The sequence below is a fragment of the Pholis gunnellus genome, assembly GCF_910591455.1.
Source record: "Pholis gunnellus genome assembly, chromosome: 10".
NCBI classification, from domain to species: Eukaryota; Metazoa; Chordata; class Actinopteri; order Perciformes; family Pholidae; genus Pholis; species Pholis gunnellus.
In genome coordinates, this window is record NC_136537.1 from 8,692,606 (window position 1) to 8,718,420 (window position 25,815).

Here is a 25,815-nt window from a genome sequence, read left to right on the forward strand (position 1 = left end):
AATGGTCATATGGCGCAATACCGAGGCATGATGTGTTAAATGAGGTGTAGCAGCGATGCATGTTTTTTTTTGTAGCCCGGTCAACCGCTGATTTAAACAGGCGCTGACCTTCAGTTGAGGATAAATCAAATCAAACTACTTTTGACTATTACAGTGTGAATCATATACTTTATCATAAAAAAAACGGGCTATGCCACACAGAGCAATTGGTCCTTCCAAAATGCCGTGTAAATGTGAGTGAACGAGAGCGGGAGTGTCCCAAAACAAGAGCGCATCATCGCAGCAGTCACAAGTGTTTGTCGTCCTCCGCCACATCCGTGTAAAGACGCGTTCCATCAGCCATCAGCAAGCATCTAGGTAGTACAAGGTCAGCGGTGGAGGTGAAGATATTGCACACGCAGACTAACGTCAACAGCTCCATCGAAATGGCACAGCGCAGGCGTCACACTGAAGAATAAAGTTGTTTTTTTTTTTCACACAAATGAACACCGTAAAAAAAAAAAAATCCAAAAACACTCCCCGTTGACGGCTTCTTTATTGCAGCACACTTCTTTTTTTTTTTTTTTCCCTATATCTCTTTTTCAAACATCCACGTATAAAAAAAAACGTCGCGAGTCTGTCCGTAGTTTGTACGGAGCGGTTTCGAGAGTGCATTTTGGCAGTAGGTTAAGTCTTGTTCAAGTCGGGCGCGTTGACAGCCGGTCGGGGGTGGATGGGTCAAACCAGACGGCCATGATTTTTGAGGTCATTAAGAGTCTTGTGCTCTTCTTCTGCCCCACCCTGCTTATTCCCCGCCGCCAGCACAGTCACGTGACGATCACATGCCGGAGGCACCCAGTCCCATGCTGGCGGTGTGGCTCATGCAGGGCAGCGTTTGAACGGTCTTGGGGAAGTCGTGGGTGAGGATTCGCCCGTTCTCTCCGCCGCTCCCGTTGCCACTCATCCTGGTCAGGGTGGAGCAGCGCATGGCGTCGTTGATGGATTGCTGTCAGAAACAAACAAAGGGGTCACAATTAGTCTACACGCCAGGTTTTAGTCTTGCACACATGCATGCATTATGTCCTCATCGGAGCAGAGAAACAGTTAGAGCTAGCAGCGCAAAGAATTATGTGCTTGAAAAAAGGTCTTTCAGCTATATACTGTAGGAGAGTAAAGATAAGTTATGCAGTTTCTCTTTGTTTGTGTCACTATCTGAATGTGGTGCTGGCACGCCAAGAAAACCGGGAGCAGAATGAGCTGTTGGGAGTCAAAGGGTGCTTGTTTTCACCCTCTTTATCTGGGCCTGAGTGATATTCGCGGGTGGTAAACCATGGTGCTGGCCCGATGTGCATGAATGTTCTACTTTGTAACAGGAGGGAGCGGAGTAAAGTGTGGGCAGTAAGAAGGGAGCGGACGCTTCACTTATTGGTTTAATAGCTCCATTCTCCGGTCGAGCGCAATAAAAGCCACTGGGCTCGAAAAAGGCGATGTAATGATGTGTGTCCCTGCGTCCCCGATCCTATAGCTGATTAAATTGGGCGAAGCGCATGAGAAGTGGAGCGACCGGCGAGCGCTGCGTGGGGATTGGGGATTGGAATTACACCGGCCTCTAATTGGAACGGCGTTGTTGTTTCTTTCAAGTCACACGGCATAAAGGCACCGCTGCACTAATAGGCTGCTCGCCGATCTCCTCAGCATACTGATCAGGTGCCACTTCGTGGGCTGATTAAAACACAAGAGATTCACGTCGAAGAGCCCTCCTTGTCTTGGCCCTGCTTCGCTTTCTTTTTTTTTTTTTCTTTTGCTGTTTACACAAAGAGTGCATCAGCAAGAGGCTTTGATGTTGAAGAATGAAATCAAAGGTTGTTTGTTGCAAATTGATCCACGACAAGCCGACGAGTAACAGCTACGACACCGCTGCTGTCGGGAGTGTTACAAGCAACAGGTCCTTACTACAGATTTGTGCACATACAACAGTTAAAACTGTTCGAGGGTAAAGCAGAGATGGAACACATGTGAGCCGCACGAGGCCTGCCTTATGGTATACAGATAAAGGATGTTCACTACAATGGGCCCTGCGTTTGCGAGACAGTCAGCAAAAAAAGAGGAGAGGGAGCAGGGGAGAGATTTGCTCAGAGCGACAGAGGTAGATAGATGTACCACTGTAATTCAAATTGCCTTCATACCTGTGCTGCAAAGTGGAATGCCTTCATTTGTGAATGTGTGCTTAACGAGGGTAGTAACGGGATTTAACGACAGGGAGCAGTTAACTGAAATTAGAAAAAAAAAGTGTAATGTGTATTTAACTACTGAGTTTAGATTTGATATTATCTACCATTAAAAGTGACTGGTACAAAGGAAAAGATTTATATCAACATGTAGTCAATACAGTGTAAAGGGCTGCCATCGAAAGGTAAACACTGAAGATGCTCTGTGCAACCCTGCGTTGCTGACGCAAGAAAATGACTTGTTAATAGTCTTGTTGCCATATCAGCTACTAGCATAATGAAAATGTCGACTTTAGATTTAGAAGAAACAGGCATGAGGGCAATTTTAGAATCAAGTGATTCAACAACACTGCAGGAGATCAGTGACGTGAAGACTGAGCGAGGTAGCTGCAGAGGTAGAGAGAGGCACAGGACAGCGTTTGCACTGCGGTGGAAGCCGTGAAAGGCCCTACTGTGATCACGGTTAGATGGGCGGGAGGGTGAGGAGGCGGATGTCATCATCATCATCATCATCATCATCATCATCATCATCATCATGGTTTGAATCGCAGCGTTTTCCTACCCCGTGGCTGTGCTCTGCCCTTATATCTTAACAGTGTTGTTGGCGTACAGGCCGTAGCTCTGCAGCTCTGTGTAGGGGGCGCTAGCACCACTGTCTAAGGCTGAGCAGTGAAAGGCCTGAGCGGCTGAGGCGGCAGCGGCTCGCGCGGTGGACACCTTCATTCGGCGCGACTCGGTCCTGGACTTGTAGCAGAACTCCACCAGCGCCACCAGCATGGCCAGGCCCAGGCCGCCGATCAGGATGTAGAAGACTCCCGCCACATTGCTGAGGCTCAGAGCGCTCGTCTTGTCCTGGAAGAGGAGGGGGGGGGGCAAGAGTCGAGTGGTGAAGAGCGATAGTGGAGACGAGACAAACTCTACAGCTTCTAACACGTTCAGACACACTGATTCGCACACATGTAGACACACTTGAGGTTCACGAACAGGAAAACGAGTCGAAGGACTCAAATGCAAACACACGCACACACACACACACACATACACACACACACACATACAGACAGAGTATACAGATTACCCTGACTAATTAGGCACACACAAAATAAGTAAAGAACACATTTATAAAAGACCAGAGGACAAGACACACACACACACACACACACACACACATAACGCCACACAAACATAAAACATCAACAATAAAACAATTGTGAGGCCTGTCTCACAAAGTAGGATTTAATATGTTAGCTGGATAACTTTGGATGCAACTCTGGCTTTTCAGTTTGACAAAATTAGCTGGAGGCGGGGCGAGCAACATCCCTACAGGATCCAAGGAGGGACAAAATACTGCACTCACGTTAAAACGAGAGAGAGAGCACAGAGGAACTCTATAAAAACTCAACGCCATAATGACTTTGCTTCTTTGCTCCTAAGATCATTTGTTACATCAGATATATATTTAAGATTTATAGTGTAGTCAGTGTTCCTCTCTGGCTATAAAACAGGGCTTTTAAAAATACAGTAAGTAGTTTGAAAAGCTTATTATAAAATCTACTGCTGCAGATCATTTTGCATTGAAATTCTTTGGTTAAATGTAGACTTAGCGTCAGATTTATGTTCCATCATTGCAGGAACAGAGAATATGAGGCGACTTCATGATGACACTGTCATATAAATAATACTCAATATATAAGTATTCTCAATGAGCGGCGATCAGCCTTTTTAATTAAAAAAAAAAAAAAGAGGAAGAATGTCACACTGAAAACGAGCTCCCAGCGATTTATTCAAGCTACACTTCGGTCACAGGCTTTTATCAAGTCGGTATTTTTTTATTTAACAAATCATACTCCCGCAGTGCTACTCTCCACATCAACTCAAGCAACATTAATAAAATAGTTCCATGTTCTGGTTTTATTTTTCTTCATTAGAGAAACTAATTTATTTCCCTGTTCAAGGCTGCTTAGCATATTCAAATGTCAGCCACATCACTGAGGAATATGTAAAAGCCTGACTGACTCGCTTTGTGAGACAGGCCGGAGATAATGATAAAAGATACTGATCTAGAGTTTCTATGACTGAATTATACATTTCTAAACATTACAAACAAAGCCTATATTAACCTCTGAAGTCAACCCGTACACATGGCTGTTTTTCTCAAAATCACATTGTGTGAAGGGAGAGGTACAGGTAAAGTATGCTAACACCCCACAACACATGCATTCATGCAGCAACAGCACAAACAAGTCTTTTAGTTTGACATTGCTCCACGTCATAGGTCGTTATTCTCTATCTCAATCACACTTACTTACATTTATGCCTATTTATAGTTTGTAATTAAATGGGATCATTAAGACTTAAATCAGTCAACGTGAAGGGCTCTCATGGAACAATCGGCGGCTAATGAGGATGCTATTTCACGTGAATCTGTTTGGGGGATCCCTTTGTGTCACTTGAGGAGATTAATAGCACATGACAAGCTATTGTTCTGTAAGGATGGTTTACCCTTTATTATGTCTCTACTTTACCGCTACATTAAGGCTTTTGTTTATTCTTTTCATTTAAATAAATTGTTTTAACCCCAAGGGGAAAATAATTTGTATTTGAATACATTTAGTCTGCATTTGAGCCAAACATTATTGAGATACACCCTGTCATTTAGTAGCATTATTTCATTTAAATTAGGATTTTATACCATGGAACGTGTGTCAAACTATGTGCCATGGAGGACTGAGAAGTCTGCAGGTTTTTTGCATCAAACACGGTCAAGACCAGGTGATTTCTAAAACCATTTCCGTCACATTGGCTGAATTTACATTTATCCCCTGGAGCTTTATTCACAAAGCTTCCCCATGTTGGTCCTAGAGGCCAAATCCTAAATGTTTTGGAATATATAAGCTCTGTGTGTGTGTGTGTGTGTGTGTGTGTCAAAACCCATTAAAACCAACCAATGGAAAAAAGCCACTAATGAAGTATCGTAGCCCTTCACACAGCTACTGTTTGGAGTAGTAGAGTCGGAATTGTTTTAGGGAGCTTGGGAGATTTTCAAGCAGATGAGAAAATTGCTGCAAATAATAAGCACCACATATTCAGCTTGTAAGCGGGGCCCAAATATGAAAAGAACAGCTTATTCGCTCCTTGTTGAGAGTTAGAGGAGGCGATGGAGGGCACTGTCACCCGTAGGTGCTGGCTCTAGCTGCATAGTTAGCGTGCAGCATCTTCAAACTTTCTGCATGAAAGTGAATCAGCATATTTCCCAAACTGTCAAATGATTCCCTTTAAAGTCAAGTTATGTTCCTCAACACATCAATATTTACGACGGAGGGATTTAAAATGTCACAGTAAACCACGTTTAAATGTAGACTCATGGGAGTGTACAGCGAAGATGTTCCTGACTGACCAACGGCAGTGCATTCCAGTAGATCTCTCTCTAAATGGACCTCCTCGCTTTGAGTCCGCGGCTAAGTTAAAAAGCGCAGCGTTCCCCGGGACACTCAGCCCATCATGACACATGGTTTGACACTCCTGCCCTCAAGCATCAAAATACGAGCGAGGGAAAGGAGGGGAAAAAATATTTGGCTCTAGCGCTGTAGCAGCAGGATCAGAAGGCCAGCTGACAAACGCATACAGAGATACCTGAGCTAAAGAGCAAAGGCTTTCCAGTTGGTGTGACTGGGGGTCGATCTATAGCAGACTGACAGGGTTTGCATCCATACATGCACACTCTGCAGTGAGAGAGCGTTTGGGGGTCAGGATTATTATAAGAGCCAGGATGCAAAGGTTCAACGTGTTTGAGGGGGTTCAGCAAAGTCCAATGGCCTAATGTCATCATCTGTCTGCCTCGCGTCCTTTCGTGTTCCCTTTTCTAATTCTTTCTCCTTGGGAAGGATTTGCAAATTGCTTTTAGACTGATTCATATTCCAACTACAGTACAAACTCAAGGCTATCATAACACTTGATCTGTGTGTGTGTTTCGTAAATCTATTTTTGGAAGTGGAATACACGGTGACCTTATTGTCTCTATATATATATATATATATTTTTTTTTTAAACATTGTAACAATCCTAACTAATCCACCACACAATGTTTAATTACACGCTGGTAATGAACATTAAATCTCAAAACACAAACTCAGTGGGGAGAAATAGACACAAGAGCACCACCAGAGTACTGGCCCGGACATAAGACAATGTTTTTAGCTTTTCACGGCTAATATTAGCTCATGTAAGCAAACCCCAGACAGATATCTCCGTGACATTGATATTACTGAGTCAGTTTGCTGATTTTATGACCCTGCTCTGTTTCTGCGTACTGCTGTTAGACTAGCAGCTCGAGCATTCACAACGGTCCTTTAATTGGCACCGGTCACAGTGGCTGCTGTTCAGCTAAAGGTACACAGGCTCTCTTAACCTATAAAAGTTTACTGCTGCCTCTTGTTAATGTGACAGCAGAAATGGATTTAACATTTATGGCTCGGGCAGAAAGATAAAAAGTGCTAACTGATGATGGCTGATGATTTATACCATTCATTCTCTGCAGGAGGAGTTGCTGACGTAACAGCAGCGGCAGAAGAAAGTAAGCCATTCAAAAGCTGCGGCCAAAGTGATTTGATCAAATCATTTGTTGAAGTGGATTGATGCATTCATTTCCCATCATTTTCAAAGAATTAACATCTGAAAGTGTATATTGCTAACTAAATAACTTGACTGAAAATATTGTCTGTAGATTTTCTTTTTTAACTGTAACTATTTTTGCCATTTTTTATTTTAATGTGCAATACATTTTAAATATGCTAAAACATGCTGTGTCTGCCTACATTTTCATCTTTAAAATCCTAAAAAGATGTGTTTGCGAAAAGGGTCTTATGTTCGGGCCACTACAGTGGTACTGGTCAAACCACATGGGGAGTACTGCTCCGTGTAATGGAGGCTGAGGGCTGGACTTGGGAGCTGGTCTAGGATCAGGGCAGGGTTGTGCTGGGAGGTGCTGTGAGGTGACAGGTTTGGGTTGGAGACTGACCTTTCTTCCGGAGTCCTTGCTGCCACACTCCCCTTTATCGTACCACCATTTGTTTTTCAGTTTGTCTAAGAAGGCTTGCTCATTGAGTTTCAACACCGCTAGGTTTACTGGGATTCTTCCAACCATAAGGAAATAACATAAATAACATATTATACCTTGTTATTTTATGTTATTCATTTCAGAGACACAGAGCAGCAAATACATACACACGTTAATGCTTGAGCTCACTTTAAACCATTTTTCACACACACACACACACACATACATATACAGCATAAACATCATTAGAAACAGAGTGATATGCATTAATACTCCATCTATCTTAGTTGGCTTGCTCCCTAAAGGCAGTAGATGTGTATTACTATATCACTCTGGGTAACCGGCACACTGCTTACCCTCACTTCTGCAACACGGTTTGTCAAAATGTAAGGTGTACTTGGACAAAGTTAACACCTAAAAGTGAACAAATCCCAAAGCCTACAGGGGCTCCTAAAGCACTATTGAGCACCAGGGATGCAGCTGGTTTTAAGACACTGATCCATTTTAAATCATCCACGTTCATTTTGTTTGTGCAGGGTGGATGATACAAATTTCCCCCCTCTGCGGTTTTTCAAATTCAGCCAGCGCCTGCCAAATAGGCTATAATCACCCCCCCTCCCCCTCCCCTTGGCACTGTTGCTTTGCCCTTCGCCACACCGCAGAGGCATTAAGTGTTGCTTGAGTGGTAGTGCGGCGTGGGTCTGCCGGTTACCCCCCCCCCCCTTCCCACAACCCTCCACGCCCAGTGGTGGTGGGTTACCCGCAGGGTTTATCAAACTGGCTCTGACCTTGGAGTCCCCGCCCCCGCTGCCGCACTCTCCCTTGTCGTACCACCACTTGTTTTTCAATTTGTCCAAGAGGCCCTGCTCGTTCAGTTTTAACACTGCCAGGTTTACTGGGTTTCTTGGAGATAACGTAAAACGATAACCATTAGGAGACACTCTATGGGACAGATATAAAGAGATTGGTCGCATGGTGGTGGTGATTATGAAAACATTGACTAAATATTAGAAACTCCTGCATGTAGCTACTGATATGAAGCAGGAGTGCTGGTTTTAGATGTGGCGTGTTAAATGTGTGTCTGCAGTGGGGATGAAATGCCGAGCGCCCATACAGCAGTAGAGTCAGGTTTTACCAAGCAGGGGCCTCAGAAGGAGGCAGAGCTGACACTAGAAATGGAGATGCATTGGATGTGGAAGTCTGTCTACAGATGGTAATCTCCTTTCAGTGGCGCCAGCATACAGTTTGCTATGGTAACTAACCTATCAATATTCAACCCATAACTGTGTCATGGTGAGTAGAAGCCTGTGTTGATTCATTTTAGAAGCATCAGCAGAGACAAATGTAGACATAGGCTTTCAATGTTTTCACTGTCAGGTTCGATTCCACAAGCCTATTTCTCAAATAGACAAATAGAAAGGAAACTGTGTGACCAACGATAGACAGAGTCCTGACCACGGATCTATATGAACCAAGCTCATCCAAAGCATCTCTCCAAGGCTGGCTCTCTCTCTCTCTGGTGACTGTGTGTGTGTGTGTGTGTGTGTGTGTGTGTGTGTGTGTGTTTCCTATAGCTGACTGGCTGTGGACAAAGACTCTCCCCACCCACGAGTCACAGAAAGGCACAGTCTGCAATCAGAATTTGCATAAAGGAAGTGAAGATGACAGCATTTGTCAGATTGTCCCCCCCCCCCGCCCCCAAATCAGTGTCAATTCTTTCGTAAAGTGATAATTTACTTTGGTGATATACGGCCTTTCTCACCAGCTGACGCGGAAGAGTCTTTTCCCCCCCAAACCTGAGCGCACAACACAGCTGTAGGGAACACAGGCATCCCTTGGAGCTGGTAAAACCTCTTGATTTCTTTCTCAGCCCAGTGGGAGCGGGCAGAGAGAAAGAAGTCAAAGTGTGTGGACATGGTGACCTGCAGGTCATTGGTTAGTTTGGTCGGTCGGGTCGAGGTGAGCAGATGTCGGGGAGGCTACTGTACTGTATGTTAGGTGGGATGGGGCAAACAGTCAGGCGGGGCATGGCGGTGGCTGGACGTCATACATGTCAGAAATGAAGCAGGGAGAGTATATGCACAACATTTCACAGACTGATCACAGAGTGTAGTTTGAAGACCGTCAGTACATCCTGTAAAATGAAGAGTTATGTCATTTTAGTATCATCACTTTTTCAAAGCGCTACTTTCAATTAGGCCTGCACTGCAATATGAAAACTAGAACATATATATATATATATGTTAAGATGCTGCTGTCACTCTCTATTGTTAAGCACAATAACAGCTTTTTAATGTGCAGAAAGTGGTAATCTTTTACTGTGCTTACAGTGTCATACCAAGTTAGCTAATGTAAGCTAAAAAAATACATGATGTTGTTTTCTAAAGAGCCTTTTCTGCACTTTTAGTCGGTAAGCCGCTCGGAAATATTGCCTGGACAGAGTAACATCTGTGCTGTTTGTATGGCCTGAATATGTAGGCATCACCAGTAATCTCATAGCAAGAACTGCGTATGTTAAAAACAGGAAAAAACAGAGCACTAGTATCAAATTGATCCATTCACAACGCATTGCAGGTATGATTGAACGCAACGCTTTGAATTCACTGGACACTCACTGATGTCTGAAACCATGTGAGCAGCGCAAATATTCCAATTTCTACTTCAACCACGAAACAACTTCAATCACACACACTTCCAGTCCCGAACGTTATCTGTTGATGAAAGTCAGTGTCAGACATCTGTGAATGGCCAGAGAATAACACACATCACTCTGTTAATAAGTATCACAAAGAGAGAGAGAGAGAGAGAGGAAATGGGGCCATCCTCAGCAGTTCAACACTGCATCCCATTGCTACTGTCTGTTGCAGGCTTGGACCAATCTGACTACATGACTTGGGAGCTGATTCATTTCAGCCAGGTGTCTTGTCACACAGCATTTACGTGCTGTAGGACATGTAATTTGTACTAAATATAAATGGAGCGTCTGAGTAAGACATACGGGACATTTCTTGTCAGCGTCTTCTGACCTTTGGCTGTCGACCAAGCTGGAACCCCGAACGAATCCACGGGGAGATTGAATGAAATCTCCCCATATGGTTCCTTTCATTAAAACGAATGAGGCCTATTAGAGATGGATTAAAAGCTTCAGACGCTACCAGTTCCTGCCCTCTCTCCGCAGTCGCAAGGAAAAATGATGAATGTGAAGTTGATTAAGGGTGTTAATGCGATATGAAAAGACAGCTGCTGGTCTTGGACATCGGTGGCAGAAAAGCACATCCAGTATGACTTATCGTTCATTACATCGGTTATCACATTGAACGTGGCAAATATGAATTCAAGTCTGCTAACTTGAGCCTTGGCGGAAGTGGCAAAGTAGCCATACGGGATGTGGTCCTTTACGCTGTAATCCTGCTTTCAAGGGCCCTGTTGGGTGGTGATGGGTACATTTGCGGGTTTTTTTATGAGCGTTTCTGTGTGTTTTAGAGGATGCTTAAGTTTTAACGCAGATGCGAAACCAGCCACCATAAATGCTCATGAAGAAGGTTCAGATTGCAATCAGAGCGCAGCAGGGCAAAAAACAAGTGTTTGCTTAAAGAGGACTACTTTAGACTTCTGCTAGTGCTCACAATTCAGCTATGAACAGGCTAGCTGCATACATACACATATATATATATATACATATATATATATATATATGTATATATATATATATATATGTATATATATATATATATATATATACATATATATATATATATATGTATAACATGAAACAAAGTGTCTGTAGTGGGTCACGTGGGCATGATGAAGTTGTAAATGACTTTGTGACAGTGTGCAAAAGAAAGGAAAAGTTAAATCAAGTACTGTGAAATGGATGCCAATGCGTTCTGTCTGATTAGAATGCATTCAAAGTAGGCAGAACAGAATGCTAATACATACATGTTGTATTAATATGAGGGGAAAAAAAAGCATAAATAAATGATTAACGCTGCAAGAACCGAGCTCAATGGACAAATGAAAAGGCGGCAGAGATGACGCTCATGCACAAGCTCCAATAAAAGCACTTGGGAGGCTTTTATCCGGCTACGCCGCAGTGGCAGGGGTTTACCTGAGGGGGGAGCCCTTGGGCGTGGCGATGCCATAACCTTTAGAGTCCAGGTTTCCTCCCACCTTCATAGTATCGCACGGTTTCCTCTGCTCTATGTACTCGTTCATTGTGGACTCCAACAGGTAGGCATACTTGCCCTTGGACTTCCTGACTCTCATCACGCCCTCGTCCGTGGTCTTGACAAACACGGACGGGTCGGCCGCCTTCATGTAGGACCACATCTTCTCAAACACGGCGATCTTCGACCTCTGACAGGCGGAAATGTCAACGATCGAGATGGGAAGACAGAGAAAGAGACGGCGTCAGTGTGAATACTTTATCAGCTACTTTTATTCGGTTTGATGCCGTGTTGACGTTGTCAAAATGTTCATGAAATGAATCCTAGATGTCATTGATGGTTGGCATTTCTAATCAATAGACATTTAATGCATTTACACTCTTTGGTTAGCGCTCTACAGGAGGAGCTCTCAACCTTTTGCAACTTAAGGTCCACTTCCGATTGTTAAAAATGAATAAATAAAAGAATATAAATGAGAACAAAAACATGTCATGACAAAAAAGGGAGAAAAATGTGTCTGAGAAGCTGCTCTACAGTTTATAGTAGTTTTAATTTTTAGTGGTGGAGTCAGACATTCCCATCATGGATTCAACAGGAAATGATGCACGCATAATGTTGACTGTTGCATAAAGCGTTCATTTGAACGAATGTTCGATTCTTTGTCTCTCACACTGAAGAATTCTTTGGTGGAGCCGGCATCCAGTGTTCCATAGGCGATCTCCGTCTGCTTGGCCAAATCCTCAGCACTCTCTATAGGAGACACCATCCTCTCCACCGTCAGGAAGGCAGCCAAGTTGGCAGTATAGGATGAGATGATGATGAGGGTGAAGAACCACCAGACGCCTCCAACAATGCGGCCGGACAGAGAGCTGAAAACAGAAGGAGAGGATCTTAGGTTGGTCAACAAATGGGTCCACAGGAGACAATCGAGAATCAATTACATGTTAATGCGCTGACTGGCAAAGCGCATTTCTTCCGACACAATCAAGAAAGGCAATCTAAAAAACCGTGCGATGTTCATACCATCCAAATGACCTACATTGCTTCATGCTCCCACTGCACTCGTCATTCCACCAGGCTCGGAGAGCTTAGACCAATGTGCGAAGGAAAGATAACCAGTTCCACAAAGGCCCACTCAGCTTTCTGCCTGCCAAATTAATCTCACTTCAAGAAAGTTGCCAATATGTTTCGTGGAACCACGCACATTAATTGTTGGGGATTAATAGGCGGAGGAGAACACTTAGCCATTGCTCTAATTGCACTTTCAAAATAACAAACAACAAAAAAAAAAAAAAAAAACTGGATGATTTGAGAGCAAAATCCCCCGAGTCAAATCCCTGTCTTTCCTCTCTCTCTCTCTCTCTCTCTCTCTCTCTACCTCAAGAGAAAGCCAGCTCCAACAGCAGAAATCATGTTGCGTTACATATCAGGTCCCCCGACAAGCGCCGAGGCACAGAGCGGCGGAGCTTACGCAATGAAAATGACACAAATCTGAAACAAAAAAAAGGCTTTCATGATTCACCTTTGTGCCCGTCAAGCCAAATGGAGCGTGAACATGAAGGCGAGATTAAGTATTCAAAAAAAAAAAAAAATCAAAAAAAAATAGAAGGGGAGAAGCTAAAACATAATCATTTAAGATGCTTTTCAGATGACGGGTGGATGATGAAAGAGCAGTCAGGGAACGAGCGCAGAGCAAACAGAATGGATGCAGAGCCTTTGAAAATCAGTTGGGAGAGTGCAGAGCTGTCTGCAGGGTGTCTCTCTGTGTGTGTGTGTGTGTGTGTGTGTGTGTGTGTGTGTGTGTGTGTGTGTGTGTGTGTGTGTGTGTGTGCGTGTGTGCGTGTGTTTTGACTTGTTCACTGATCACTGTTCAAAAGGGGTTGGGTAAGGTTGAGTTTTTTGTTTTTGTGCAGTGGGAAATGTAACATGCCTTTTCTGATTGCTCAGTGCATATTTAGTATTGCAGCAAACAATCTACCGATTCTCCTGCGTTTTTTTTTTTAAATACAGTTGAAACTCATGACATCACAACATCTTGGTCCCCAGACCTTCTTTAGGTGAAGTTCTGGTATATATATTATGGAAACACAGCTCATGAAAAACCCACCAATCACAGAGAGCCAGCAGCACCTCATCAGAACAAATTAAGGTCAATGAGAACCAACAATTGTAAACAAAAACCCATCCGGAGTTCTGCACTACTACTACTTATATTTGCACTCTTTCCTACTTTGCACAACAATGTCCCGAGGGGTGAATAAAGTTCTATGTTAATGTATCACATCCTCCGAACTGTAAACAACAATTTCACATCTAGAAATGTCAAAAGACAAACTACATATGGAAGGATAATCACATACTGATACCATTCAAATACAGGGCCAAAGGTTGAACCAGTAGGTACACGTCAACCAGTGGGGAATTTAACTGTCAAAGGATGGATCAAGTGTGTCAATATCAGAACATTTCAAGAACGTTTTGTCAGGATTATGTAAAAGATCAAAAACAGCTACATTTCATGACATCGTTATTATTTACGAGGGGTTAAAAATATCAATACTGTCTAAAACTGACATTGTGAGAACAAGAATACTCCAGAAACATAATGATCACAGTCAGAGCTGCACCACAACTGTTCTCTTTATCAATTCATCTGCAGATCATGACCTCAGTTCATTTGTCCATAAAATGTTAGAAAGAATTGAAAATGGTTGATTATAAATCACAGGGGACATCTTCCGATTGTTTTGTCCGACCAGCAGTCCAAAACCTCCAGAATGTCAGTTTAATATCACAGGTGACAAAGAACAGCAGCAAATTGTCATATTTGAGCTCCAATTATTTGTGATTTTTTTTTTTTTTGCATTTTTTGCTTGAATATGAAAAGTAAAAAAGAATGAAATCATGACAAAAAGATTTCCCTCTCAATTTTCTTAACATCAGAAAAAAACTATTGTTCATCTCGCCCGACACAATATCACAGCGTCGCAATGAGAGAGAAGTGACAGTGAGGCCTTTGGGCCTGTCTGTCCTGATTGCTTCTTGTCTTTACCTGAAGAAGGTTTCAAAGAAAGGACTACCCTAAGATTGGGAGGGAGGGGGGGGGGGGGGCAACACAAGTGAGAGAGAGAGAGAGAGAGAGAGAGAGAGAGAGAAAGAGAGGGAGAAGAGGAAAAAAAAGAGAGAGAGCGAGAAATGGCAGGGATGAAAAGTAAACTGGATAGCACCACCAGAGGCTGACAAACTCTTTAGCTTTGACTGCTGCTGGCCTCCAGAGATGGCAGTAAACAGCTGTCTAATCCTTCTCCTTCAATCGTCCTCTTTTTTTTTCTCTTTCCCTCGGTCTGTCTTCTCCTCTCTTCATCTCCTTTCTTTTTTCCTTTTCTCTCCATCCAGCCGACGTGTCCACTGTGCTCCCTGTCTGTCTCCTCGTGTGCTGGAAGGGGGTCGGGGAAAAGGTGTGTGTGTGTGTGTGTGGGGGGGGGGGGGGGGGGGCTGACAGGAGCTTGTTTGAACAATGGCCTACACTTTGGCACTGACACTGATGCATTCAAGTATGCATGCACACAAACACAAACACACACACACTTTCTTCCTGAAGACAATGTGTGAGTTTGTCTGTGCAAGAGAACAACCAGGTCACCATTTACTGTGACTGAGAGAAAAAGAGATGTGTGTGTGTGTGTTGGCTCTCCTGCAGCAGTCCTCCTCCCTAGCTGAGCAGAGCGACTGGCAAACACAGACCTGTTTGTCTCTGTTTGTCTCCTTTTGAACTCGCTTCCTTTGAGCGTCCTCCTCATACATTATTGCACGGCAGCCAACCTTGGTGCCAGGGTAAAACATTAACTAAGCTGTCTTATTAAAGTAAGGCAAATCTTTCCAAGCACTGTAATTTCATAGTCTTGTTAAGGCAATGATTAATCAATTATTCACTCGGCTCTTTTTATTGCACTACGAAGAAAAGGCACGGTAATGGGAGCAGCCCCAGCACTAAGGCTCCACAGCAGTGATGTACACACGAATGCAAAAACGCCGCGTATGCACGTCATCTATAGTAAGGTTTGGGCTTAATAGCATTTTCAAAAAATTGTAATCCAAATCTACATATCCAATTTGAACGCTTTCAAAGAACACTACAGCATCTAGGTTTACATATCATACATTTAACTGTCATACGTTGACATATTATCAAGGCATTAGTAAGTGTTAGCAAACCACCGCTTTTTTTTTTAAACATCCAGTAAATACAACAGCAAAGGAGTCACTGTGGAAGTGTCACTCCTCTTGTGGCTGATGCTAAACGCTCCTCTGTGTTCACCAGCTTGCCGCTAACTTTGACTGCCGGCCGTTTGGTGCTGGGAAAGTAGTGAAGTATGGTTTGCTGAAAACTTAAAAGTTACTTATGTAACCCCTGTTCTCTTAGTAGAATGAGTGAGATTTTCACAGTATGAGGGGGCGGATACAACAGTGAATCATTGAAATTAGTGCTGTGGAAGAAAACAGGTGTGGAAATGGGGTTTATGAGACTGAATAAAGAAATAAAATAATGAGCTGACAGACACTGAAGCAGTGTCGAGCTGCGGGAAACTGCAGAGTCGGGAGATTATGTGATTATGCGTGTGAGCGCTTTCACGTCCACATGGTCATTTGATCAGTTGTTACATGCTTATTACAGCAGCTTTAATGATTCCAGCTTTTTTCCCCCAACTTGGAATCCAAATCCAACCCTATAGCAAAGAGTGTGTGAGCATGTTATATATGAACAGTATTATTGCCACTATGAGTAGTGCATGCTCATGAGCTCACATATAAGAGAGACCACCTCTCCTTCATTTGCCACGATGGGCTCTCTCTACAGCACGTCAGATCCAGATCTTCATCCCCTGCTATATGATCTCCACCCACAGCTGCGTGAGAAGCACTAAACTCTCATTAGAATTCCCCCGGCTGGCCTCCTCTATTCGATATGGTAATTAGCAATGACTAACGACTTTAGCAAGTGTAAAAAATGAGCCAGTAATGGCCACATTACAATGGATTAGGAATTACAGAGGTTTAAATGAGAAAGAAAATGGCCTCTAATTATAAAGTGATTCTAAGACAAATCAGGGACGGAAAAGGAGTTTTCTGCTACAATGCTTTTTTTTTTTTCTTCTTCTTAAAAATTAGCCAGACAGCTGTGCGTTCTTAATGACTGGGCACAGCCACCGCCGATATCTCCACTGGATGGACGAGACATGTTCTGTGCAAGTCGATAGAAAAGACAGAATGAGAGTGACAGGCTGGCAAAGTGGAGCCTGCAAGCACAAATAAAGCACCCATAGAAGCAGAAAGACAGATGAGGCATACACACACACACACATACACACACACACACACACACACACACATATAGATGCATTCAGCGTCTTAGGTGTTAGTGCGTATGTGTTGACTAATTGGCCGCTGCTGTGGCAGGAAATGTCCTTGGCAACCACAGCTCACGTGAGGAAAAACGATGCGAGAATGATGCCTGAGATATGAATACAAATAAATAAAAACCGGAGCGTTATTTATATCAAGACCAAATCAGAGAGCATCCACTAATCAACACACCAAGATCACAGCAGACAAAGTGAGACTGTGTGTATCTTTATGTGCCCTCACACAAAGATCTTCTCTGGCGGTTCAGCCAAATAAATAAGTGTCTTAAGTAAATGTTGTTATTCTGTATTGCTGGGCACATCAGTTATTTCTTCACAATAAGAATAGTGAGTCAAAAAGTCAAGGGCTACCCACCATTCATCAGAGCCATCTTTAGAAGATGTGTGCACAGCGAGGAGCGAATTCAAAAAAGGGTTTCAAGACAAAAATAACCCCACAGAGGGTGGAATGCACCTTAACTCCCCCTCCCCTTTCCCACGCCACCCATCCCTCGCCTGACAGGGACCTTGTGGTTATTTATATACAAGCAGGACCACTTTATTAATACTGATGTAATGGAAGCTAATAATACGCCTGATTCCGGTTCAATTTCAACCACACCCCTTTCCCACGATCTCTCCCACTCTGTCAGTAAATTGTCACTCAATGCCATATAGTATCCGCCAGCAAGTTCATATGATTCACGCAGGTCTTTGACGATGTCCAGGGCCCCTCAGTTTTTTCATATGCATTGTGAATATGCCGCATCCCCCGATTACAAGCATCGCCAAAAAAAAAAGCATCCCTCTGAGACAAAAGTTGGTTTTCTCTGGTTTTTCTGCAATAAATAGCATGTCGAGCGCTCCTACATCAAATTGGTTGATCTGTTAGAGGAAAGACAAGCCATGGCTGGTAAGGTCTTATTTGAGTCTTTTCTCAATAATTTGTATTTTTTTAAAATACGATTTCTGGAGGTAGGTTACATGTTGTAGTCATATTGTAATAAGTTTATTAAATTTTTATTATTTCTGACAACAAATCTGACTTGGATATCCCCGTCTACGGGGGGGCCGAAGGCCAGGAGCCTCCCTCGTTGCTTTCGAGACCTCGAGGGGCTTTCCTCACCACCCTGTCCTCCTCTTCATCATCCTTTTCATCCTTTACCTCCCATAGGATCAGATCTTTTTTAGGCATGTTGAGCTTTTTAATTTTAATTTAATTTAATTTTTTTTACTGAATTTACTCACAATGTTGTATTGAAATTTACTTTCTCTCTTTCTTTCTTTCTTTCTCTCTCTCTGCCTAGAACTGCCTACCTCACTATTAAATGCAATTTCTGATTTAAATCGGGCTTTAGACACTGAACTTTTAGAAACAACTGGGGCTCTCACAAAATGTAGATCCGAGCTGTGAACACTCTTGGAGAGAATTCCACAAGACCCGCACGCCTCACTATTAGATCAGTCTTTAGAAACTGAACTTTTAGGTTGTAGGTCAAGGTCTAAACCTGACAGATTCCTCGCAACAAGATCCAAATGTCACAAAGCGCTCTACTTTTAATGGTGCTGATACAGGAGAACTTCCCTCGCTCTGAAGGTGACGCTGAGGCAGACGTCAGCACGCAAATAAGTAATATGACAGAAAGAGCGTTTTCACACGCACGGCGCGGGGATGTAATTCAGATGGAGTTGAGGGGTCAAAGGTTAAAATAACACCATTTTCCACACATTAATCACTGACAATGAAATGGACGATTCAAGTTATCAGAACCTCTTGGATCGACTCCATTGCACCAGATGGTACTTTAGAATTGGTTGATCAACTTATCCGAAACACTCAAGGTTGTGTTGAATGTTGGAAAGAATCGTTTGACTGCTTGCCAACCAAAGTTCACTTTTGGTAATTAGTGTTTTGCTATTAAATTGCCTCATTTAATGCGTAAAAATCTCACGGATGAAAAGAGCAGCAGAGACATTCAAATCAGGTGAGACTGATTAAGAGGATGTCTCCTTCAATGACTTCCATAAAGCCAAACAAATTTTAGACTGTAAAATTGTAGAGTTTTACAGAGCCGGAAGCTAAAAAATAAGTTCCAGACCCCTTACCAAAGTCAGTCGCACAACTACCAAATTAAACAGTTAATCATTTATCGATGTTAATTTGTGCGTGACCATTGGTAAAAAGGTTACAGCAACATTCAAAATCATAAATGTAGCCTTAGCCTCATTGTACGGAGCTAGGGCGTGTACTGTAAATCTGAGGTACACATAGGCTTTTGATGAAACTGCTCAATACTCGGATGTGACATCGCTTTATCCTTACGGTAATTGTGAATACAAAACATCCATTGGGTCATCCTAAGTTTTAAAAGCACCTCAGAGTTACTTTGGATCTATCTGAGTCGTTGTCTTCCCTCCCCAGGGGTTGTTTTTCCCTGTGTTACAAAACGGGTAGAGTCAAACTGGTGTTTAGTCACTATATCGTACACATGCAGGATTATATTTCAAGGTGGTGATTGTGAGCATTATGATAAGACCAGAGCGCTGACTGGGGTGTGGGTGACTCCTGAGCTTAACAAGGCTATAGAGATGGGCTACAGGGTCACCGAGAGAACAGAGGGAAGGCCTTTTGTCAGAAAAAGCTATTTTATAGTCGTCGATTACAGACACACTTTTCTCAAAGGGCTAGAGGCTCCGAGGTACCCACACAATGCTGGAGATGAAGAAGGCACAGAAAGCAGATGTCTCAACAGTTTTTTGGGGAATATTTTTCAAATTCGTGTTTTCAGAGAAATTTCAAGTCAAGTACTTTTCTTTCGTCACTTTGGAGTTTGGATGTGTGTAGGCTACCGCATTCAAAGTAACAGTTTTATGTCACATACAAGGGATGGACGCAGCTCGAGCGAAGAAACTATCTGTGGCAGTTGACGGACGAGCTAGGGGGTGATGCGGCGGGGCCAAAAGGTATCGATATATAAAAATCCAAAACAAAAAGTAGTGATACGTGTCAAGGGGCTCACTCAGAACGTTGCTTTTAGTGAGCTACATTGAATCCTGAGGAGAGCGACGTTACAGCCCCACAGCACAACATTGTGCACGATAAAAAGGGGATCTTTCTGAAAAACAAATTAGTTCAGAAAACGTTCAAAGTGGTGTATGACAAAAGGCGACTCTCACTACACTGTCGCACTGTATCCTTTGGATATAAAAAATGTTACACTTTGGTGAAATACAAGAAAGTAATTATCCTGGGCTCCGTGGACCTTTTTCTTGTCTGATGGTGGGGCCTAGCTTTAGTGGGAAAACTTACTTTGAGTATATGATGGATTTCTTGCCTGAAAACATTGTATGGACTTATCCTTCCTTTCAAACCATATGTGCTGGATTACAAAACAATGAATAAAAGAATAAATTGTTACAAAGGACTGCCTGCTTCCCTTGAAGATGAACATCTATTTCCATCTGGAAAATCACACTTAGTGATTCTGGACAACGTTATTTTTTGACCATCCTGCAATTGTAAAAATATTTACACAGGATGGACACCAGAAATATGAGCGTCATGTTTTTAGCCAACTTAACCTCACTAGGAAGTTCTGAAAATATTTGAAAAAAACATAAAATGGTGTAGATGAAAAAGTGACAGAGATTCTGAATCAAAAAGGAATATCCCCCGACAAGAAAAAATAAATAAAAAATACAACCTGCTCCTACAAAGATACCTTAATCTTCAAACAAAAGGAAGTTCAAACAAGAGAAATGACCCATTTCCCTGACCTTTCCTTCAGGTGTCTGGGGCACCTGAAAGAGGAACAGGAGACAAGGCAAGAGGAAGAAAATGTCATCTTTAACGAAGGACTCAGCAACGTTAATCCTTGTTTTCAGAAAAATATATAATGCGAAAAAAAGCCTCAAAAGAAGCGGGTGGTTGGAACAAGGCCAGAGAATGTGTGTACGGGGATTCCAGTGTTGAGGGCTCCCACATGATGGATATGATGAAACATTTAACATCCATTCATAAATCTTAGCTTGTTTTTGAAAGTGCTATCTGATTCAAAAATACCCCTTTTGAACTGTGGCTAATCATCAAGGGTGTCAACAAATTTTAAACCTCCAAGAAAAAAGAGACGCAAAGGACACCGGAGCTACAATTGACGAGGAACTCTGGACGTGAGGTAAAAAGCAAGAGAAGAAAATGTTAGTACTCAAACCAACCGGCAACCAGGAGCAACAAGTCCACAGGTTTAACGTTAGCCCGCTAGCAACAGACTAGCTTGTTAGCCGTAGCTAATTTGGTAGCTTAGAGCTTATTGGGTGTGTTTCAGAAACCAGGATTCATCGGTCCCCCCTCAGCTCCATCAACGCTCCAGCTCTCTGATCCATTTTTAGTTTAGCTGGGAGAAGAAAAGGGGGAAATTGCACTCAGCTGCAAAATATGGTCTGTGCAATCTTTTGTGAATCGGACCTTGAAAGGGGGCAGATGGCGGTTTCCAATGACACACAGTTCATGGTGTTATCGGCAGCCGCTATGCATTCTTTGTGAATCTGTAAAGGCTGTGATCATTTCAGAATTGAGGCAAACCATTGGGATTACGTAATTTGTTTTTGTAGCACGTCTCATGATTTCTTTCTGCACACTGCACGTGATTTGGAGCTAATGTGTATCATCAAAACACGAGTTATTGTACTCTAATTTTGCCCATACATCTGAGCTGCATGCTAATAGCTCAACGGCCCTTTCAATTTGCTGGATTGTATCGCAGGGCTTCTGTTAATTAGCATTTCCTCAACTATGCCTTAGCTGCTTGTAAATGTTATGAGTTGATAAAAGTTTTATTAAGCTCTCGATTCCCCAAAGCCTCCTCAGTGAAAAAACAGCCCGATAAAAACATGCATAATAATGTGGGCATGTCTGGATAATTAACCACAATAAAGTATTCATGAACGAGATTACCTTTTTATGTAACTCTGCTGCCATATAGGTCACCGCGGTTCTTGAAACCACACGCAAAAGGGCAATTTTGGTCCTCCGCTGCGACTTCAAAATTGAACTAAGCTTCGAGCAGACACGCCAAATTGGTTTGATGTGCAACACACAATGCTTTTAGTGCACGCCGGGCCCCAGAAAACAAGACACTTTTGGAAAATGCAGTTATCTGACGCTTACAGTGTCTTTCCACCACTAAATTCGGCCTCTCTCTGTCTCGATATTGCTAAATGATGCTCTAAGCGGATGATAATATGGTATGTTCAGTGTTGCTGCAAAGTAGTTGGTTTGCTACTGATTTTTGTTTGCTTGGTTGCGCTTGTTTTGATAGCCGCGCGATTGTCAGATTGTATATTTTCAGAGGGCTTTCATCTTCAAGGCCAAACCAACATGCAAGCTTTATGCAGGGAGCAAAAAAAAATTATGATTTATTAAAATGTCTCTCTCTCCCCTCCCTCTCTCTCCCTCCCTCTAAAGGTCAGCATTACCATGCCATTGAGTTAAAAAGAGAATATTATGATAATGTTGTTACCAGCCTGCAGCAACCTCACCAAAAGCTGGTAATTATACACATTCAAGTACGCAATGGAAAAATTTGACAAAAGGCATTCAAATGCTAAGTAATTGTTAAATGCATGTTTGTTCCTTAAGAAGCAACAGACTTAAGTGCTGCTTCGCAACATATATCGCTTGAGGGGTGGTGCATGAAAGAAAACACAACAATTTAGCCCCCACGCCGCTTCGAGCGTCGGTGTAAGAGGAATCGATACGGTTGAGATATGGCTGTAATCACCGTATCCACGGCTGGACACGGGGTCGCTGAGTGATATCATGGATGCTGTCTCAGTCTCATGTGAACTGAGATAAGTCAGCGCTGGCGAGCTGTGCGAGCGCTCGCTCCATTGCGCCCACGCGCATACGCACAGCCTCTTAGTCACTCCAGCCAGAAAACAGGACTCCAAACACGGATGCATCACAACTGTTCACTGAAAATCAATACCGTCAACACGCATGTCAAAGGGACTCAAAACGCATTTCAGTTGTATGTATTAACACAAAGAGATGACACGCATGTGCCGTCAACTGCAGCTTCACAGACCACTCGAAGCTGCACAGAAAGAAGAACAAATCAGTGTCTCTTTACGGTTGCCATGGCAGCACACTCTGCACTCCAAACAGTACCGCTGAGCTGAGAGAGACTTTAGTCATCTCCCTCCTCCTCCCTCCCTCCCTCTGCCTGTCTCTCTCTCTCTATAAGGGAAACCACCCCTATAGTGGGATGGAATTGTGTGAAAGCTCTCGTTAGGGCTCCAAACAGATTCACAGGGTAGCAAACACAGAGCCGACTGATAAGCCTCTAAGCATCACAGCACACAAACTATTGGCAATGTTTACGTTGGTCCAGGTAGATTTCCCATGTGGCCTCAGGCCTGGTGTGTATAATTCATGGTTGCAGGGGAAGACGTTCACACGCGGTCACGGGTTGATTACAGCAAACACCTTCTCTGCCGCTGGAAACATATGTGCGCCTCTGTGTGACCGTGTTTTTTAATGCAGATGTGACGGAGTGTGCGCCTCTGAGGGCATGGCGGTGTCTTTGTCAGTGTACAAAGTGTGATACGCCAGTGAGATCCTCTGGGGTTGTACTAAGTGTGTGTGTGTGTGCTGGCGAGCGCGCATGCATGTATGATCAAAAGTTGCCTTCACGCAATCTCCAGATAAATAAAACATAAGCGATGCCGTGAACTAAGCTGAACCGTCTCTTTATGAATAAATCATCCCCTCCTATCAAGTCTTCCCCCAACTGCTTTGACAGCAACTCACTAACACCACAGTTATGTAACTCCCTGGCTTGTAACGCAGTGCAATAACGACAATAACGCAAAGTGATAGATTATACAACAAGATCAATAATTCCCTTGATCACAACAAAAATGTCTTGGCGCCTCCCAGAGGGCTTGATGAGCAACTGAACAGCCACTAACATTTGATCACACAACAAACCAGACAACACGACATTTTAAATAACTTTGTAAAGCAGGGTTTGGCTGCAATACCGATGCATGGATTGTGAAGTACAGAGGTATGTAAAGTACAGTGTGCTATGTAAAAGGAAGAGAAACATCTGCTGTGCAACAAGGTGAGCATCCTGAAATAAACACAAAAACGCGTACGGCGTCAACAAGAGAGATGTGCAAAAATAAAATGGATTCAAATAGTCTTTCAAGTCAACATTTTTTTGGGATTTGACACTATTCAGCCAGCCACCGGTTTCCATGCCCTTTGGGCGCACGATGAATATCAAGTTGAAGAGGATTGTAAACTTGGTTGAGACAGAAACGTTCCCACCGTGTACATTTTGATGTCTTCTTTACAAAGTTAAATTATCATAATTGTCAACTATTGCAGCAGCGAGCAGGAACCGTTGAAAAAGCTCTCCGTGGTGCTGTGTTCAGGGACACTCTGACACATTAAATATGCAAACAGCATTTAAAACAAGCATGTTGTTCGGAATATAATTACTACAAGCCAATGTTGACAAACAATAAACAACAAGCATCACTGTGTGACAAAAAAAAAAAGAAACTCGGAGAAATACTGACCCTCTCCGGGTTACAACAACACACACCATGTACTTGATCCATTATTGAATGATTCTGGCCGCCCGGCTGAGAAATTGCTGTTGTGGCAGGCGGGGTGTGAGTGACAGAGCTGATTTATTTCAGTCTACAATCATGTAACAGGAGCAACACAGGCGCTGAGGAGAGGAGGCTGCTTCACGGGGCCATCAGACACACACACACACACACACACACACACACACACATACACACACACACACACACACACACACACACACACACACACACACACACACACACACACACACACACACACACACACACACACACACACACACACACACACCTTGGCGCACACACACATCAGACAGAAACATCTCAAAACACATCCACGGGGGGGAACATTGTGAACCTACGCCCTTTTAGTCAAGTTCTCCTCCTGCCAACAGCTCTCACCCAGCAAGCATCATACATGAAAAGCTGGAGAGATGAGTTGAAAATACGATACAGGTCCCGATGAACGTCTATACTGCTGCTTACACTAAGGAAGCTGTTTTCTCATTTGCTCCCTCATGCCTTGATTTGTTTGTGGTGCTGTATGAAAGTAGATTCCTCACTTGTTTACATGGATTCACGCCACCTTTTGTCCTGCATCACGGTGAAAGCATTCCACCGGTACTTCTCAACTGTTTTCAGAGTTTGGAAAATAATTAGCATGAAAAGATCACTGCCTACGGCCAAACAAAAGCACACACTGCTCTTAACAAAATTAAGAAAAGATAAAATCACCCTCTTAAATCTCCCATGGGATGAGAGGGAACGTGCCACCCAGTGATCAATTCTTAACCACTGGAAGAGGCAGAGAGACCCATGAAGGATGGAAAGCAGAGCAGACGAGAGGAAAGGAAGACTGGAAGAAAGAGGTGATAGAAGGGGGGAGGGGGGGGGGGGAATCATTCTCAGAGTCCACCTGTCGGCAGAGATAAACAAAAGGAGGGCCCGGCAGCACGGACTAGGGCTTATGGGAGGGCCTGACTGACAGTGCTGACATTTAGAAAGAGCACAGTAAACAAGGTCTCACAGAGAATAAATAGCAGGGGGTGGGCTAATACACACACACTTAAGTACTGTACGCATTAATGCATCTCATCAATGTGGAAATCCATGCCTACAAGCATGTACACACAGACACACACATTAAATGAGCACACGCACACACACACACACACAGAGAGCTGCCAGGGAACCTTGAGATACCTTCAGACCGGTCCAAGCAGATATTGTGAAGCAGCAGCAGACAAAGAAAATGCAATAAGTGCTTGCTTTTAATAGAACTAGCTCACACACACGGATACAGGCAGACAGGGAAATTAAACACGCCTGCTGATTAATCCAGGACAGAGTGGGTCGTCAGT

General features: G+C 43.2%; 1 protein-coding gene across 1 annotated transcript in view; it reads right to left on the minus strand.

Annotated features, from left to right (window-relative positions):
• Positions 1–817: 817 nt before the first annotated feature.
• Positions 818–25,815, minus strand: part of gria1a (glutamate receptor, ionotropic, AMPA 1a) — a gene marked incomplete at its 3' end in the record, with an annotated part of 47,681 nt that continues 22,683 nt past the window's right edge. The window contains exons 10-14 of the mRNA XM_079167843.1: positions 12,100–12,298; positions 11,372–11,619; positions 8,052–8,166; positions 2,925–3,059; positions 818–985 (exon numbers count right to left, since the gene is read on the minus strand). Coding sequence (XP_079023969.1) covers positions 818–985; positions 2,925–3,059; positions 8,052–8,166; positions 11,372–11,619; positions 12,100–12,298 — 865 coding nt within the window. The remainder of the gene's footprint in view (positions 986–2,924; positions 3,060–8,051; positions 8,167–11,371; positions 11,620–12,099; positions 12,299–25,815) is intronic.